General features: G+C 44.7%; 1 protein-coding gene across 1 annotated transcript in view; it reads left to right on the forward strand.

The window, feature by feature from the left end:
- COQ3 (coenzyme Q 3) overlaps nucleotides 1–19,831 on the forward strand; it is a 166,977-nt gene extending 147,146 nt beyond the window's left edge. The window contains exons 8-9 of the mRNA XM_087666449.1: nucleotides 18,538–18,618; nucleotides 19,525–19,831. Coding sequence (XP_087522575.1) covers nucleotides 18,538–18,618; nucleotides 19,525–19,626 — 183 coding nt within the window. The 3' untranslated portion in view covers nucleotides 19,627–19,831. The remainder of the gene's footprint in view (nucleotides 1–18,537; nucleotides 18,619–19,524) is intronic.
- The last annotated feature ends 232 nt before the right edge of the window (nucleotides 19,832–20,063 follow it).

Raw genomic sequence — 20,063 nt, forward strand, 5'->3', positions numbered from 1 at the left:
ATCTCTTTTGCTAGAGCTAGGAGACACCATGAGCAACTGTTGGAATGTTAAGTTAGGTTTAAAAGTATCTAGGTCTTTGGCGAAGTCATATTCTTTAATAGGATCTACTGGCTTTTCTAATCGGCTAGGGAATGAGGCAACATCCACTTTTATCTTCCCTTTTTCTTCCAGGAGCTGCAATCTTTGCTTTTTTTCTACTTTTAGGGGCACTTCGGCATCCTCTATCTCTTGGACCTCTGGTCCTGTCTCTGTAACTCTTTGTAGCTTTTTGTGCTATTGAAGGGCTATGTCCTACATTGTTTTGTGCTGCATTGTTCTATTTCTTTGTGGGAAGGTTGAACTTCACCGATTTAATAGAGGGAATGTTCTCTTTTAGAATTGCGGGTTCTTCTTTTTGAGCACGCTTTATTGCGGAAACCTCCAATTTGAAAGGGAGCGACGGATCGAAGGTTGGACTCGAGAGCTATGGCGGGAGAGTACGAGCAAGAAAGGGAGAGACTAGAAATGGGAACTCCAACAGTCACAATGTGTGACCGGGCCTTCCTTTATTCTAACTGTCATAGCATGAGACACATGAGAGGCATCCAAATTCTTACAGTGAACCTCTTCCTTGGAGAAGAGCACTCTCAACATCAGATAATTTCAAGGTAGCAGTAGAGGCACATAATACAGTGCGAAATACATCCCATGACTCATTAAGAGTACCAAGCAAGAAAAGAGGAGTGACATCTTGTGCAATAGTGATGTCCTGCGAAGTCAAGTTCTTGAGTATAGCATGGAACTGGCTTAAGTAAGTAGACATAGTCACATTCTCCTTCATGCGCAGATCCATAAGCTGCTTCAACCAATACATTTGACTCGCTGGACTTTTTTTGTCATAGAGATTTTTGATCTTTTCCCACAACTACCATGCACTTTGTTCTTCCTCAAAGACATTATAGTGAACCTGTTTTGTGAGAGACAATACAATAGTGGACTTGCATAACTCATCAAGCTCAAGCCATTCCTCATCTGGCATAGTTGCAGGCGGATGTCCGCTTAACCTCAAAGGTTTGATTTGCGATTTCTGCACCAATACCTGCCAAATCTGGCTCTTCCAATAAGAGTAATTTGTAGCATCAAGCTTAGTGATGTTGAAAATAGCATGATCAGTGGACGAACTTGCCATAATGCAGATTGGAAGACTATAGACAGTTCAAAACTGCTTGCTGTTTACTGCAGAAAATGACAAAAAAATCACCAAAATCGAGGTAAAATGGCGAGGAAAGTGGAACTAATGTTGCTGCCCACCAAGTACTAGTAAAAGTACATCATTTCAGAGTGTTTCAGCATGAAAAATCCATGTCAGTCCATACATATATGCTTGCTGTAATAAACTTCAGATTTTAGTAAAAGAGAGCTAACAGTGCCAAAATCGGATCCCAAGGCAATCAGATATTGCCAAGACCAAAGCCGGCATCATGCGGGCATAGCATAAGTATATGACGGTCGATAAGCATGAATCCAACATCCAAGTATGTCATATAAACATCTACCAGTGAGTAGGCACACCCCCCAGTCAACGGGGCAAAGTGTTTCTGCCACTACCAAAACTTGACACAAGTGGGTGTGAGTTCACAAAGATATGGATCCAAAATTGAGACTTAGCTTATAAGCATACAGTGAACCAAGACATATGATGTATCATCCCAAAAGGTAAGAAGTCCCAAAGTCTCAAGTGTCTGTAACTGCTCAATGGCATGTAACGGCTCAATGCATAAAAGTACCACCTGCTCAATGTCTGATAAGCATTCAAGAATACTCCCACTGGCACAAAAGTTATATATACGAGCTCAAGAGCTCAAGCCAAGGCAAGACACAATGCCAATGATATAAGTCCAAGACAATACATCAATAGTACATCCCGAACATGTAGGCGGTAGAGCATCTGTATGTAGCATCCGTAAGCATGTAAGACATCAAATACATCCCAATCCAAACTTTGACAAGCCAAGTAACATCCAAGACTACTCCAGATAATCCAAAATGCATCCAAGGTGGAGCTTCAATGAGCACTCAAGCTCAACGTATGCATAGGGTAATCAACCGTGACATGAGCATCAAGCTGTAGGCAACGGGTATGCATAAACCCAAGAAGCATCACTGTCAAAGCATATACCAATGTCAATTAGTGCGGGCTGAAATAAGCCAAGCTTCCAAAAGCATCCGGATTCAATGACAAGCTCAAAGTTGTCCCTCGATGATCAATACATCATAGCATAACCCAAGACATACATCCGGAACCAATAGGCATATGCCAAAGTATGAAAGATAGCTTTAGCCCAAGCGTATTCAGTATGCATTTACTGTTATAAACTGTGTATTTCCAACCCCAAAATAGGCCAAAATCATAGCATTACATGTAGCTTCAATCCCCCAATCAATCGGGATGCAATAGGCATCAAACGAGTTATGTAGTCATGCCCAAACAAGCATAGGCATACAAATATATGTTGTCTCAGACCTGAAATCTGTTGTAGAAGATTCTGTCAGTAGAATTTGGCAAATCCGACATCACCATCGCGTCCGGAGCGTGCCAAAACCCTAACTTAGACTCTTACCTTGTCTGAATCGGGTATCAAATGCCCAAGATATGAAAAAAAGAGGGATTTTTGGGCCAGATTTTGAAACAGACGCAAAATAAACATGAGCTGGCTGGGGGGGTCTGCTGTCCCACGTGTCAACAATAGGGCCCAAAGGGGGCACAAATGAGGGCCAAAGAAGACCTACACCAAGTCTCAGCAAGCCTTGATAGGCTGGAAGCAAGATCCAGGTGAAGGAAGCTCCAAGAGGTGTGAGCTATGGCTGCCCACAACTTGTTTACAACCTGTGAGACCTAAGAATTGAAGTAAACCCTAAAGAAAATGACCAAATACCTCTGATGTAATGCCCTGAAGGTGCCCAACAATGCGGGGAAGGTGCTTGGGAAGCCGGGGAGTGACGGGAGCTCGAAGGAGTCAGATATGGCTGCCGGGAAGGAGACCCAATGCAAGTAGGGAGTCGATGGGATGCTGAGAATGCCACGAACCAAGCTCAAGAGTCGGAAAGCAAAGCTTTGATACCAGTTGAAAGGGAGCGACGGATCGAAGGTTGGACTCGAGAGCTATGGTGGAAGAGCAATAGCAAGGAAGGGAGAGACTAGAAATGGGATCTCCAACAGTCACAATGTGTGACCGGGCCTTCCTTTATTCAAATTGTCACTAAAAGAATAAAGAATAAAGTGACGGTGACGGGCGTCCGCCACCTGCAGTGTGCAGTGGCGGTGACTGTCAGTGTAGTAATACATAGGCGGCTAGGCAGAGGCGCCTTTACCCCCAACACAATTCCACCAAATTGGAAGCAAGTTGTTGGGTCTTTTGTTGAGTCTCGAGAGTAGCTTTTACAAGAGCTGGACTTATATAGTCTTTTGCAGTGTGGCTTTCTTCTTTGCATTGATTGCATAAGGGTTTGTAGTCCATAAACCTTCTAGGGTTTGGACAGTTTGGTGAGATATAACCCTTTATTCAGATTGTCACTAAAAGAACAAAGAATAAAGTGACGGTGACGGGCGTCCGCCACCTGCAGTGTGCAGTGGCGGTGACTGTCAGTGTAGTAATATACAGGCGGCTAGGCAGAGGCGCCTTTACCCCCAACACAATTCCACCAAATTGGAAGCAAGTTTTTGGGTCTTTTGTTGAGTCTCGAGAGTAGCTTTTACAAAAACTGGACTTATATAGTCTTTTGCAGTGTGACTTTCTTCTTTGCATTGATTGCATAAGGGTTTGTAGTCCATAAACCTTCTAGGGTTTGGACAGTTTGGTGAGATATAAGCTAGGGGGTGCATGGCAAGTACGACTTCTCGAAGATCTACAATGCCAATGTAGCAACTCCCGAGGAATGCATGACCTTTAAAGCAGGGGACTTGCACCCATCCATCAACCACTTCCTCGAGGATTTCTCTTCCTGCCTGGACCCACAGCCTTCATAACTACTTGTGATTACCTTAGGACCATTAGGTTCTTGCTTAAACAAAAGTCAGCAGTTGAGGAAGCCCACCTTCCCCCACTCTTTTTTTACATTAACCTAGGAATAGATAGTTGTGCTATGGCTAGGCTCATGATGAGGGCAACCCTACTTTCCTCTTTTTGTATGAGGATCCTTGAAGACATGAGCAATAGCCACTCTACAAGGTGCAATCATCCTTTCTTGTCAACCACACCTCTTCCACATCTGTAACACTCCACCTCTAATCTCTTGCCATCGCTAGACTGTTGTCCTTTGTAACTTTGAGAGGGAAACCTCCTTAGGCCAAAATTAGAACCGAACTCCCTAGGCTTTGGTTCGATATCCTGGGTGGTTATCTTGGATTCCAGTAAGTTGAACCTTACTTCTTTATCTTTCTTACTTCTTTTATGCATCTCCTTCAAAGAGAAAATATCCCCTGTATGGTTTTCCCTTAAACAGTATAAATAGAAGGCTCCAAGGATAGTTGGTTTTCGAGTATATTCAGTGGCTAAATGTTCCGCTTGATCACACTTTCCACACCATGTATTAGACCACATCACATCTCTTCCACCTCTTGCAGGAGTGGATATGTTGGCAGTATTCACCTTCAACGTTTGTTGTTGTTTTTTAATCACATCCATCAGCTCCTTCTTGATACTTGCGACTGAATTGGATATGTAGTCCTTCAAAATTTCACCTCTTGGAATACTTGCAGTAGGATTTTTGGAAGCTTCTGTAATCACTATATAGACTAGTTAAGTTGATCCAGAGCGTTCTCTGTTTTGGTTCTGATTTAAAGCTCTTGTTAAGACTGAGGGTTGTCAATTCCAATTGGTAGGGTTTCACTGTTGTTGTGGAGTTGCTGATGGGGGAACTGTTTGAGGCCATTGTTGTTATGGTTGTACCATGATTTGAGGTACTGCCGTCTCTGCGGCCACTATGGATTCGGTACAGTGTACTACGGCATTGTTTGCATCTGAGGATAGGGGTAGGGAACTATCCCTGGAACTGCATTTGGTGGGTATACCAATCTTAGCATGGGAGAAGGTAGAACTCCTCTTCCTGAGGTCATTGACAACCTTGCTTCAACTTCATCATATAGTCTTGCACCTTCCACTACAGCTTACAGTTTGATTGGTCTTCTCAATTTCACAAACTTGAGAACTTTTGGTTGTAGGCCTCTAAAGAAAACTCCCTTGTGGATGTCTTCATCCAAATGATGGTTGGTTCATCTTTTCAATATAGATTCCATTCGCGAGATATAGGCTTCCACTCGTTCATCAGAGGACTGACTTAGGTTCATGAACTTCTCTCCATCCACTCATCAAAATGTTCACGCGTGAATTTAGTGAGGAATGTCAACTTTAGGTCGTCCCATGTGTCAAAAGTTCTTACTGCTTGTTTCTCATACTAGTGAAATGCCACACCTTTGAAAGTGGCGGGGAATATCGCCAACCAATGCTCAGGGGTTCTGGCATTGCTGGCTACACACGCTACCATAAACTCTGCTATATAAGGATTAGGGTCTTCATTGTATTCTCCCTTAAAAATAGGCAATGGGACTACATTTGCTGGCCTGTCATTAATATTTCTAGGACGGATCTGACTAGGAAGGGGACCTTGAGTCGCCATGGAGGCTTCTGTAAAGAGTGCTACTAGGGTGTCAAAAGAGGCTTCTACTGCTAGCTCGTTCTCGGCTTTGATTTTTGCTTTCTCTTTTCTCACGTATCTCTAGACTCGTTCTAGTGCTTGCCTCTTGATTGCGTCATTTATCAGGGAGTTAGCTCCACCCAATTGGTTTGTACTTCACAGAACAGAATTAGAAGGACTTCAGTCTCGAGGACTCTCTTGCCAACATTTCTTCTACTTCATTCTTTTCGACATCTCTGAATTCAACTTTTAGACAACTATAGAGGGGAATATATTCAGTTTTGAAGGTATTAAAACTCATTCTTCTGAGGATTATTGTGGTACCATCATCATAGTAATGCCAACTTCTAGTGGTTTTAACAGTATATGTTGTAAAGAACACTCTGTCCACCAACTTCCAGTGAGTTGCTAATTGGACAAACAGGAGATTGTCAGTGCACCATGCATCCCACATATCTTGTTGTTGAGCATCTACAAACAAATTCCAACTCTTTTATTTCTTATTCTCGTGAACTTCCATCTGACCATGACTCCTAAAGCTTCTTCACAATTTCCCACTTGTGATGTCTGAAAACTTCTTAATGGATGTTAAATCTTCCATTGATGGTCATTCTCTCTGTTTCTGCACTTCAGTTTGTTCCCAAACAATTTGCCACCAAGATGCACGTCTCTGTTGCTTCAACAGGGAGAGGAAATAGTCCACCACATGGAGTGTGTATCATGATGGTAATATGTTTCCACCATTGTGGGATGAACTTCTTGTAGATAGTGGCTTTGGCAAATGAAAATCTCCAATTCTTCAATGGTAGAAGGAACTTTGCAAGTATCCATTGAAATTTTCTCCTCTTAGCAATGCCATGTCCTTCATTTTCAGCTTCTTTTGATACTTGTTGATTGCAGGTTTCCCCGGTTGCGCACAAAAAACATAGAGCCCCAAGAGGAACACCAAGAAAATGTGGAATCTACTGTAAGAAAATCTATCTTGTATCGTCAACAAACATCTTTTTCATATTTGATATGACCACAACAAGGAAAAGAACACCAGGAACAAGAAATCTTCACGCAGCTTCATAGAAACAATTCTCCTACGGCTTTAACTTGAACAAAATTGATTATACTCTTTATATTCTTTATACAATTTATCAAAAGACCACAAAGACACAAGAGAATACACCACTTTGAATGAAATCATCACATAGTATTCTTCTTCAATAGTTCCATAACTTTCTCTCACAATCTCTCACTCATAGATACATTGTTTTTCATAGATTTTGTCAGATGGGAGAGGATCGAGGTGCAGCTGAAGTGCAGTAGACAGTGTGAGAGTGAGAGACAGAGTTGAGCACGATACCCAATGCAATAGTACTGAATAGAGTGTTAGCTGAAAGTACAAATGATAACCCTTATACCTTAGGGTTATAAGGGGCTGTTCACACCCGAACACAGTAAGTGCCCGTAAGTGTGCACCACAAGCACATACAAAATAGTACACATAATCTGGGGGAAAAAACCTCTCCTACCGAGAGTAAAAAGTGCCCCAGTGTCCTAGTGATCACCCGCACACTCCCATATGAGCGTAGGCGTAAGTAAGGCGTGTGAGATACCCAACAAACCCCCCTGGAGTGAAGAGTGATCAAGTGTACAAGGATCATCCGCCACCAAAGGGCGTCAAATTCAAAGCATCGCGAAATGCTTCAAATTTGTCTCGTGGAAGAGCTTTGGTGAAGATGTCTGCCACATTGCTGGTGGTAGGACAGTAGACAAGGCTGATATCACCTGCATGTAGCCTCTCTCTGACAAAGTGGTAGTGAATCTCTATGTGTTTCGTGCGAGCATGAAACACAGGGTTCCGTGCCACTGCAATGGCACTCTGACTGTCAGTATATAAAGGAGTAGGCTCCGTAACAGATACATCCAAATCAGCAAGTAAGCGTCTAAGCCATACGCACTCAACTGCAGTAGTGAAGGCTGCCTTGTACTCAGCTTCACATGACGACGTGGCAACAGTGGATTGTTTCTTGCTAAGCCAAGAAATGCATGACGAGCCAAGAAAGAAACAATTGCCACTAGTGGAGTGACGAGTATCAAAATCACCAGCCCAATCAGAGTCACTGTAAGCATGTAACTGCAGTGGTCCCCCCTTGGCATAAAGCAATCCAAGAGCTCTAGTACCCTGCAAGTAACGAAACACACGCTTCACAGCTTGCCAATGCGACATACGAGGCTGATGCATGTATCTGCTCAAAACTGAAACGGCAAACTGTATGTCTGGCCGAGTGTGGCATAGATAGATGAGACATCCCACTGCTGGAGCATAAGTATGGATATCAAACAAATCACTGTCATCATGTAATGACAGTTTGAGCCCAGGTTCCATGGGTGTACAAACTGGCTTGCAATCCTGTAAGCCAAACTTCTCAAGAAGTTGCCCAATGTACCTTGACTGACATAATCCAATGCCTCTAGCATCATGTACGAACTGGATGCCCAAGTAATAGTGCAAAATACCCAAGTCAGACATGTCAAAAGTTTGCTGTAAATTATTTTTGAATGCTGAAATCTGATCAGCACGTGTTCCAGTGAGCAAAAGGTCGTCTACATATAGACACAAAATCAGCATGGATCCCCCCTCTTTATGTACATAAAGGGTAGACTCAGATGGGCTGTTTACAAACCCCTGACTAAGCAAGAAGGCATCTATCTTTGCGTACCAAGCTCGTGGAGCTTGTTTCAAACCATATAGAGCTTTTTTCAGCTTGCATACTAAATTTTCTGAGCCTTCAACTGCAAAACCAATGGGCTGCTGTACATACACTTCTTCCTGAAGTTCCCCATGTAAGAATGCAGTCTTTATATCCAGCTGATGCACTTTCCAACCAAAATGTGCAGCCAAGGCAATCATAGACCGAATGGTCGTCATACGGGAGGTAGGAGCAAAGGTCTCCTCATAGTCAATGCCCTTTTTCTGTGCGTAGCCTTTAGCTACCAGCCGTGCCTTGTACTTATCTATGGATCCATCTGCATTCCTTTTCAATTTGTAGACCCATTTCGTACCAATGGCACGCTTGCCAACTGGCAAAGACACCAAATCCCAAGTATGATTCTTATGAATAGAATCCAATTCAGCTTGCATGGCTGCCATCCAATGCACACTATGTCGTGCATCCTCAAAACATTCAGGCTCCTCATTATCATGAGTACATGCTGCCATAACAAACTCCATGGAATGTGCTGAATCATGCAGTCGAGTTTGCCTTCGAGTACGACCAGCCAAGGGTGTTTCCAAATGACTATCTCTCATAGTCTGCGTGTACCATCTAGGCACCTGTCTTGCTTCCTGACTGTGTACAAGTTCCTGCTGAATTTCAGTTTCAGCAATGTGCTGATTTACTGCATGTTCCATAGGAGCAGCTGGCTGAACATTAGGTTCATTTGCTGAAGTACCAGCTGAATCACCAAATGTGATGGGCAGCAGCCCTTCAAAGACATCACGGGCAGCCTGATATGTATCAAAACCAGCCAAGGATAATTCTGATTTTTCATCAAATACAACATCCCTGCTGACAAAAACCTTCTTGGTCACGGGATCATAGAGTCTGTAGCCTTTGCTTTCACTGCTATATCCCATAAAGATGCATTTTACAGCCTTGTTGTCCAACTTCTTTCGAAGTACCTGTGGAATATGGGCATATGCAAGACACCCAAAAGTACGGAAGTGGCCAACAGAAGGTTTGCGGCTGTGCCAAGCCTCAAAAGGTGTGACGGTTTTCAAGGCCTTGGTAGGGCATCTGTTCAAAATGTGGCAAGCGCACATGACGGCTTCCATCCAAAAACTATGAGGCAAACTCTTTGCCTTCAGCATACATCTGGCCATCTCCATGAGTGACCGATTTTTCCTCTCTGGTACCCCATTCTGCTGTGGAGTATATGTAGTAGTGTACTGATGGATAATGCCCTTCTGCTGCAAATAAGAATTCAGCATAGAGGACATGTATTCCCCCCCTCGGTCCGAACGGAGAGTCTTAATCTTGCAACCAGACTGAGTTTCCACAAGTGCACTGAAAGCCAAAAATGCATCATACACTTCTGACTTCTTTTTCAAGCAGTAGACCTAGCAAAAACGTGTAAAGTCATCAATAAATGTTACAAAATAGTAACAACCACCCAATGACTGTGTCTGCATGGGCCCACAAACATCCGAATGCACAAGCTGCAATTTGGCTGTTGCTCTAAAAGCAACATCACGGGGAAAAGAGAAACGATGCATTTTCCCCAAAATGCAACCCTCGCATAAATGCTTAGGAGGTCTCTCCAAGAGAGGCAATCCATCCAACATCTGAGTACGCTGTAATAGCATCAAGCTGCCATAGTTTACATGCCCCAAACGAGCATGCCATAACTCTGCCTCTAACATAGCAGGAGTAAGAGTGGATGTCAAATATGCAGACTGATCTACCGAAAGAGCATCCAACTCATATAACCCATGACACAGAGAACCTGTCAAGACCAATGTCATGTGTTCCTTGTCACGGACCATGCAACGGTCATCATCAAAGGTTACCTGCAAACCACAACGTGCCATAGAAGAAATGGAAAGCAGATTCTTCTTAATGCCAGGCACATACAAAGCATCCTGTAGGCGGAGAATAGAGCCATCAATGGCTGTAAGCTGAATCTCCCCAATACCACGAACAGGGTATGATGCATTATTAGCACACTGAACAGACTTCCCAACGGGAGGTGCACCAAGAGAAGCAAACAAATCTCTACGAGATGTGATATGCCGTGAGGCACCACTGTCAAAGAACCAAGTGTCAGCATCCTCTGTAGAGCTAAATGCTCTATCAGCCCAAGAGACATCATAACTGCAAGTGTAAAAACAATAGTCCCTGTCTGCAACAAAGGACGCGGACTCACTAGCAGTGGAAGGAGCTGCAGAAACAGACATCCCTGACTCCTTCTTCTTCTCTTTGGCGATGCGCTTCCTGCACTCAGTGATGTAGTGGCCAGGCTTCTTGCAGTAATGGCATTTTCCTTTCTTGGCTTGCGTGCCCCCCTGTTTCTGACTTGTCTGTGAAGTGTTACTACTACTAGAACTCTGCGAAGCATTTTTCCCTTGGCTGTTTTTACCCTTCTGCCTTGACATAAAAGCCTGCTCAGAGGCTATACCATCCACACCACTGTTCCGTCTAGTTTGCTCCTCCTCTAGAAGCAAACTGACAAGCTGAATGAAAGTGATGGGCTCTTTCGAAATCCTCATAGTGAGGTTCAAGGCAGTATGAAAAGCCAAGTAAGAGGGAGGCAGTGAATTCAATGTCGTAGAAATCAGCTGCGCATCTGAGTAGTACTCATCCACATTCATGAGTTGCTCCCGCAAGTCCTGAATTTTGTTGAGATGATCCTGCATAGAATCACCCTCATTCATCTTTAGAGTCTCTAGCTCTTTCTTCAAGAAAGAGATGCGAGTCTCATTCTTTCCTGCAAACATCTGCTCCAATGTCAACCAAGCTTCTTGTGAAGAAGCTGCTGAACGAATATGAGGAATGATAGAACGCTGAACTGCCAATGCAATCAGCGACATAGCCTGTGCATCCCGTGTATCCCAAGCTTTCTGAGCTGCAGTTCTTGGGGGAAGTGGCTGAGCGGGCTGAGGTGGAGGGGGCTGAGGTTGCCCTCTTGCACGTCCTCCTGGAGGAGGAGTAGCGGGAGCCACAACTCCCGGTCGTGCTTCCTCTCCACTGACATAATCCCACAAATTTTTTGCCACTAATACATTCTTCATCATGAAAGACCAAAGGGAATAATTGTTCCCATCCAATCGGTCTTCCTTGGACACATAGGTGAATACATCTCCTCCCTGATTTGCCATTATTTCCCAAAAGGCAATAGAGCAATGTCAATGCAGTCCGGGCTGGAAATCTGCAAATTTCCAGAAATTGCAGCAAACACAAGTCTGCAATTAATGTGCAAAGGGTACTCTTGTCAAAAAACTGTCCTTTCCTGCACGCTTCCCAAGGTGCAAACAGTGCAGTGCCACACTGTTATGAATAAATCCCCAAAATGTTGCCAAAATCTCTGTCAAAAACAGTCGGTCTGTGACTGTATCAGCAGTTTAAATGCATCTGTCCTCCAAATACACAAAAGCCCCAAAATTTCTGACCATTCAGTCCAGAAATTTGCATGAAATTTACTTTTCCAGTAGATCTGTGCCAACCGCGTGTGAACCGCCGCTTCCAGAATTTTATTCTGGGCTGGAATAATAATAATTTTAAAAATTTTACCTGGGCGTGAAGCACGTCGCGAGCTGCTGACTTGACGTAGACTGGCGGGCAGGCGGGAGCAGGTCGTCAGACGGGCGGGATGAGCAGTCACGAGCTGCTGACTCGAGCAGGCGGCCAGGCGAGCTATGCGTGGTCAAAAACGGCGGGCAGGACTGTCGTAAACTGCGCTGTCGAACAGCGCGCGTGCTGACGTGACGTGTCGCTGGTCGCAAGTCCTCAGGTGGGCTGCGACTCTGACGGGCCCTGGCGGATTGAGGCGGATTGCTGGTGCTGCTCGCGAGCTGCTGACGGACGACTACGACTGCTGACGTGGACTACTGTTGACATGGACCTGGTGCTGCTCGCGAGCTGCTGACGGACAGGGTACTGGTGGAGGCTGGCGACGACTTGTACTGTGCTGAGGCAACTCTGTGGAACAGCGCCTCACTGCTGACAGAACTGACGACAGGTTGTACCTGTGCTGAGGTGACGTCTGACGCTGGAGCAGGACTGGCGTGTGCTGCAGAAGCTGAGTTCAGAGCTGAGCTCTGATACCAAATGTCAGATGGGAGAGGATCGAGGTGCAGCTGAAGTGCAGTAGACAGTGTGAGAGTGAGAGACAGAGTTGAGCACGATACCCAATGCAATAGTACTGAATAGAGTGTTAGCTGAAAGTACAAATGATAACCCTTATACCTTAGGGTTATAAGGGGCTGTTCACACCCGAACACAGTAAGTGCCCATAAGTGTGCACCACAAGCACATACAAAATAGTACACATAATCTGGGGGAAAAAACCTCTCCTACCGAGAGTAAAAAGTGCCCCAGTGTCCTAGTGATCACCCGCACACTCCCATATGAGCGTAGGCGTAAGTAAGGCGTGTGAGATACCCAACAGATTTCGCTATCTCTCACTCACACTTTCTCTTATTCATGCTCTCTCTCAATTATACAATGGGATAATCAAGAATAATCATTATAACTTCTCCTTGGTCGTGGATATCCCTACCAAGAGGTATGTCCGATATGAAAGGTCACCAGAGCCACTATTGTGTCCCTTTGTAGCTCAACAATGTCACTATCTTTTCAGTAGCTACTTCTTCGAGCTATTTTAAACTCATATTCATCTCTTCCCAAGGTTGTAAAACTTTCCTAAGCTACATATTCATCCATCATTACACTTACAGAGGCATACAGAACAAAATAGAACAGAGACAAAAGCTCTACAGACTCTCAATAGAGAGTCTATAGAACCATAGAAAAGGTCATCAGAAAGCCTTGAACTCAACTTAAATCATTCCAAACCATCAAGAATCAATCAATAAGCTTCCAAACACTCTCAAATTTCATCACTCATCATTCTAACCCCTCATACATAAGAAAAACAAAACAAAACAGAAGGTCAACAGACTCAAACAGAACCAATTAGACACTATCAGAACATCAAGAGAACATGTCAAAATATCGTATCTCCACTATTAACTATCATGAGCTTCCAAAACATAATCAACCTCATTCAAAACACTGTCAAACACTTCAAAACAACTAAAGATCATACAAAATCCATCAAAAATCAATCATTCAGTCGACAAAAACAACAAAAATCAGCCAAAAAGTCAAGTCATCTCAACCCTCAACAATAGACCTCATTTGATATACAAGTCACGATACAAGGCTCACACATGGTTGCTTCTCATAATGGGGGCCTTACAACTTAGAGCACCATGGATCATTGGTGGCACCTTATGAGGGTGGGGCTTTGAGCATATGTAACAAACTCGGCATCCCTCCACCCTTTGATGAGCACCCTACTGGTGATTGATCTATATGATGCATACACGCCTTTGATTCACTCCTGGGGGAAACCTAGCCATGCCGTAGTGCCCTCTAGGAAGACATTATCTAGTGTGTCATAAGCCTTGTTAAAGTCCAAAAGGAGCATGGCCATTTGTTGGCTGTTGTGTTGTGCCTCTATGGCCTTAAAGAAGGTGAGAACATTATCTAGGATGCTCTTATTTTGGATGAAGCATGTGTGTGTGAAGAATGATGTCCGGGAGGATGGAGTGGAGTTTGTTGTCAATTATCTTGACTAGAGCCTTGTAGGCCGTTGACAAGGTGATTGGTCTCTGTTGGGACAGCTCCGAGCAGCAGCCTTCCCCTTTGGGAAGGACAATAACTAGACCTGTTGGCATGCTACATTGCATCCATCCTGAATTGAAGATATCCTCAAATGCTTGTAGCAAAGGGGTCCTTCACGAGATTCCAATATGTAGTGAAGAATGCCCTAGATAGCCCATCCTCTCTAGGGCATTTTTGCTCATCTTGTGTGTGGAGAGCCTGGGCTGATTCCTATGTGAAGGGGGGAAGGAGTGATTGTCCCATCTCCGTTGTGACAAGGGATGTGATATAGTCCCACACTTGCTATCTGCATTGCATGATCGGAGCTGAGATTGCCACTTGTGAGAAAGTTTTGGCACACACACATACACGTACACAATCTTGCACGCGCAGATCTATGTGCACATTATATCTCTTGCTCTCTCTCTCTCTCTCTCTCTCTCTCTCTCAATTGACATTCCTATTCACAATGGGGTTAACAGATAGTAGGAAGAGGGAATGAGGCACATTGTAGTACCTGGGGTTGATGGGTAGGACGAAGAGGAAACAAGGCACACCATAGTACCTTGTATACCACTCTACTGTTCATAGTATAACCACATCTAGAATCTTGCACGCAACTCTTTTCGTACAAAGACCCCATCCTAGTGCTTGGATTGTACATCAGTACATCATGGAGGCTGTGGATTTGATCCCCAAGGTGCGTGGCATGTGCACTTGAAAGAACTCTTTGCACCTTGATTCCCCGTTCTGTGCCCAAAAAGCAGTTGAGATGCAAAAGGAAAACTCTAACCTCTTGTCCACTAAGGTTGTGAGAGTCAATTGTGCGCTTAGCTCTTGGGTGTGGAGATTAGGATCCGTATGAAACTCTTGAAGAGACTTTTGGATAATTGCTAGATTGGTCCGAGGGCCCTCTCGTACCTCCAACAATATAGACGAGCTTGGAGGGTGGTCTCCTGACAAATCTTGCTTGACTTGCCCAATGCCTTTACAACCTTCTCTACAATCTGTTCATCTTGTGCCCACTACCTAGTCCAGAGCTTTGTGACTTGCCTTCTCACCCCCCCATGCACGTAGGTCGAATTTGGGATTTTGTTACAGTGAGGATCCAGGACTGAAGTAGGTGTACCACTAGTGAGTGATCAGATAAGGTGGTTCGACCCAGTTGCCCTACTTGGTCTCCTTAAGTGCACCCCCACTCCCCCACAGAACTGGTCCAATTGCTCCAAAAGAACACCACTCAGTCACTTCTATCCCTAGGAGAAGTTGAGAGGACCATCTTGCTTGTAGTAAGCCCAATCCCTCCATGCATCCCAAGCTCCTGTCTCTAGGATAATGACTTCCATGCATCGTGCTCCTCATCAGCCATGCCTTGGAAGTCCCTACCTTAGCCTTGCTGGTCCTCTAATGTCTCCAGGTTGTTAAAGTTGCCTCCAACAATCCAAGATTCCATCTTGGGTAAACTTGTTGCTGTCTCTAGCCAAGAGCCTATGTATGTGTGTGTATAGACATTGAGGATCCCAAGGCTAAATCCCCCAATGTCAAGCTTGACCCATAGGACTCTATACTCCCAATAAATTGTGACATGCTTGATCTGTCCAGGAAGGGTTGGCTGCAACTCTTGCCAAACAATCAACTTCTTGGGACCTCTTGTCCCATTGTAGTGAATGTTGTTCATGTTCTACGATGCTAGGTGTAAACTTGAAGATGATTGTGAAAGAGAGCCGTGTGACATACATTTGTGCTTTGCAATAGGCGTAGAGGGGGAATTCCATTGCCCATAGTGGTCCTAGGATGGAGGAGGGGGCTGATAGGTCTCTCCTATGCATTGAGACTCTAGAGATATGCTCGGTCACTTGGTCCCTCAAGACGACCTCCATGTGTGTCTTTGTCCAACTGCCAAAGTGGGAAGTTTGGATGAAGAAGGCATACTTTGGCGCATCTGGGGGAGCTAGCAAGTGTGCCTTGCCACCCCTTGACTTACAGATAATGAAGATTCCCACATCTAGAGGAAGCGGGATCTTTGCTTGACTTGCAACTCTCATGTAGGACCACAAGCTGCTCTGAAAAACTCTCGAGGGAGAAGTTGTGTACATCAAGGGAAAATATGAGGTGCTAATGGTGCTGCGGAGTTGGAAGTTGTGTGGGAGGGGCCGCTCGGCTGACAGGGGGAAGAAATTCACATGTGGGGCTTGTCGTTCCTTGTGCGTGGAGGATACGAGTTTTGTTTAGGGGGTCGCTGGTGGGAGTTGGGGTGGCCTGAATTTGGGGAGCGAGGGGGGGGAGTCCAGGGGGGGAGTGGAGTGTTGTGGAGAAGTCTGTGGTGAGGGTCTCGGCAAGGCTGCAGGTAGGGGTCGGGTGGGTTGTGTTGGGTGAGTAGGGGTGTAGGGGGATGCCTCTGTTCTTGCAGGAGGGCTCTTTGGCCAGGTGGATTATCTTGGTCACGCGCCCTTGACTGAGGATGCTATGACTACGCGGTTTGCTAAGGCCCTCCCTGCCTCTTGCCCGTGTTTTTGGACCCTCACAAAACCATTGTCTGTGAAGAAAACTACTAGGGTTTGCACTGAGGACACATAGAGTGTATGACCACGACAGAAACACAAAGAGACAGACGTAGACACAAAGAGCAAAAATCAAATCCTAAACACAAAACTCAAAACTCAAACATAGAAACTCAAACACAAACAAAAGAAGGGAGAGAGAGAACACAACTCTGAAGTGAATGAATGCTGTAAATGAATGTAAGAGTGTACAGTGTGCTCAAGGGCAGAGCAATGTTGGAGTGTGACGTCCATCAGAGATGGATCCCAAGCCTATAATCAATAGTCGGAGTGTGAAGAGAGAGGAAACTGCAAAATGCTGACACTAGGGGCTGCAAGAGACAAAGGCAACAATTGCAAAGGGGCGAGATGACACCAGGCAGCTCCAAAAGGATGCAAACGCAGGCTGTAGGATGTCGCCTAATGTTGGAGATGCTAGCGATGGCAGCTGGAGGTCAAACACAGCCTAGAGATGGCGCCAAACAGTGGGCGACAGCTGGAAGAAGGCACCAGGGCATTGCAAGGCTCGAGGGAGAGGTGGCAGCAGTCGCGAAGGCTGGGGACAGCCATGTGGAGGTAGGCTGATGACTGCAATCTGCCCTGTGTGTGAAACCTGCACAGACAGAATGAGGCTGAATGGGGGCAGCCTGTCTATTTATAGATGTGGAAGGGTGCCCCAAATTTTAGGGTTTTTGGGAGACCACTGAAACTCTCTCGGATCGCTTCCCTTTTTAGGGTTTTTCATTAATTACGTGTGTTTTGGGGCTGTTTAAGAATGCTAATCAGCTGAAAAGTGTGCTTTAGCTCAACATTGTCCTCCACTGCACAGGTGCCTATTGTATGGCCTTGGCCCTGAAGTTTGTGCACTCTGAAGCTCGGTGCTCATTGCCATGGCAGAGAAGGAACTGATTAGGCAGCCGTGTCACGATGATCTGCTGTCTAAATGTGTCTTTTCGACTCAATCTCTAGAAACTTACATATTTTCTTGGTGTCTTCTACTACAACCCATACTGTTGGAACCCCTGCACACATCACTGCATCAGTAAATGAGGGAGGTAGGACTGGCAAAAATGCACCCAAAATGCTCTAGTAGCTGGTGGTACTGGATCACCAGTCCAGGGAAGAGAAGGGTGACCAGGTATCGAGGGAATGTGTTGTGGAGTGTGAAGCTCTCAACTGTGAAGCCGCTTTACCAAGGGACTAGGTAAATGACACCCTTTGCGGAGACGAACGGGGAGCTGCCAAACCAGCTCCTGCACCACATTGGCGGGGGTGAGGTGAACCATGAAAATGCCTTGCCCCATCACCATTGCCTCTGCAATCCATGAGGTGCCAATGTGTAAGGTGGAGTGAAGCCAATCTTGAAGCTGGGTCCTAGAGGGAAAGCGTTTTATGACCTGTCCCAAGATTGCAGTCTCCTCCAGTTCCTTTTTCGTAGTGTCAATGGACTGGAGCTATGCCTCAATGAGGGTGATGTGCAAGGTGTTTGACTGGGGTTCACCCATAGGGTGCTCTGGTGTCGGACTAGAGTGAGTTAAAAAAGCGGGGGGGGGGGGGGGGGGGGGGGGGAGCACATGCAGCACTGGTCAGGTCTACAGCTCGTCAATATCAGCAGACCTTTTATAGTTTATTGGATTGGTACATTATGTGCTGCATGTTTAGTGTTGACAGTCTATATTTTCTTCAGTATTTTCGTTGTATGGCAGTCAGGTAGATTCCTTGCCTCCAAGGTCATAGGCCAACTTGATAGGTCATTCTGCTATGTGTTGTTTTTATGTGTTTGTGGAACCCCTAGGGCCGGGGGAGGTTGGGGTGGTGTGTTGGTTGGGGTGCAAGTGAGGTCACTCTTTTACAGTTCTTTCGTTGTTGGTTCTTCTAGTCTGATACTGATTGATAGTTTTTGATTGTTATGAATACACTGATTGATTGTTGTGTTTCACCTTTAGGTACCGAAGGGAACGCATGAGTGGTCAAAGTTCATAACACCAGAGGAGCTTGCACTCTTGATGAGTCAATCAGGTTTACTGGTTAGTGATTTAAAAAACTCAATACAGTTCCGCAGTACCACTTGTTCCTCACTTCGGAGTCTTGTGGTTTGCACTGGTGCATATCATTTCTTCTCAGTTCAGTTAATCTTTAAAGCAGCTCATTGCTGGGGCATGTCCACATGGGGCTGATTTTCGATTGAGTTCTGAACTGTAATTAAGAATGTATTTTAGTGAAAATACTATGTGTGGAACACCTCAACCGCTGAGGACGATTCTTCAGGGCATACCCTGAATGGTTTCCAGCCCCTTGTAATCTGCTTAAGAAGGCATACCTTCTCCACTTTTTCAAAACAGGCAGAGCTCCTTTAGGAGACTTCACTAAGCCAAGTATGTGAGACTAGAAGCACACAATGGCCATGGTTTTGAAGTGGTTGTCAGGATGCACACTGGTGGAGTTGGTGAAGAGTCATACTTGAGAGATGCCCAGGGATATTGAGGCTGCCATGCCCTGCATGTTGATTGGTTGCCAGGCCCATTGATTCGGTGTGCCATCTTCGCCCTTTGGAAGCTATTTTGCTAGTTAATGGCCATGAGAAAGGATAGGAGAAGCATTTGTATTGAGTTTGTCAGGAATCATGAGTCGAGTGCTGAAACCAGCCTTTAGATGGATGGTTGGTTGGTTGTACATCTCTTCTAGTGCTAGTGTTGCCTTCTACATTGCAGATTCAGTTAATTGGGAACAAAATAATATTTAATTTTTAAATATTTTTAATAAAAATTTAAATTTGGTGATTAGCAGCCTGAAAAAATGATAGCCCCTCACGAAATATTGAACACTAGATTTTAACACGAGTTACATCTTCATGACTGTTTTGGTTCACACGAAGATGGTTTATTGAGAGGTATTGTTTGAGCATGTTCTCTTAACCTTTTATATTGCTGCAGCTACAGGAGATGGCAGGGATGGTTTTCAACCCTTTGACTTGGAAATGGACATTGTCTGAAGACACTAGCGTCAACTATATTGCTTTTGGGACCAAGAGCTAGTCACTTTGGTACCGCCGTCATACCCTCTCTCTCTCTCTCTCTCTCTCCCCGTGCACACCATTTATCCAATTATTAATAAGGATAAAATTTTATGGGGCCCATGTTTAAATATGAGTTCTCTTTGTCCGAAGTACTATGGGTGAGATATAATTGAAGTACTATGGATGAAATATAATTGAAGGGCTAGACTTTTGAGTTAAGCTTTTATTTTTCGTTCTAATGTTTTGGAAGTGAGTTTAAAGTCGCATCCGTCCTAATGAAAATGCTGCCATCTAATAGACCTGTCACCAAGGATTGGTGCTAAAAAAGATTATGATCAGACAGGGTAATTGTTTTCAAATTTGGTTGCTTACAATTGTTGAAGGAGGCTAATAGCCTTGCCAAAATGTAACATCAATCTAGTACATGTTTACATAGATAGGGATCTTTTGGTTGTT

This window comes from Lygodium microphyllum, chromosome 25 (assembly GCF_053477565.2).
Source record: "Lygodium microphyllum isolate KBCC chromosome 25, Lygodium_microphyllum_v1.1.10, whole genome shotgun sequence".
NCBI classification, from domain to species: domain Eukaryota; kingdom Viridiplantae; phylum Streptophyta; class Polypodiopsida; order Schizaeales; family Lygodiaceae; genus Lygodium; species Lygodium microphyllum.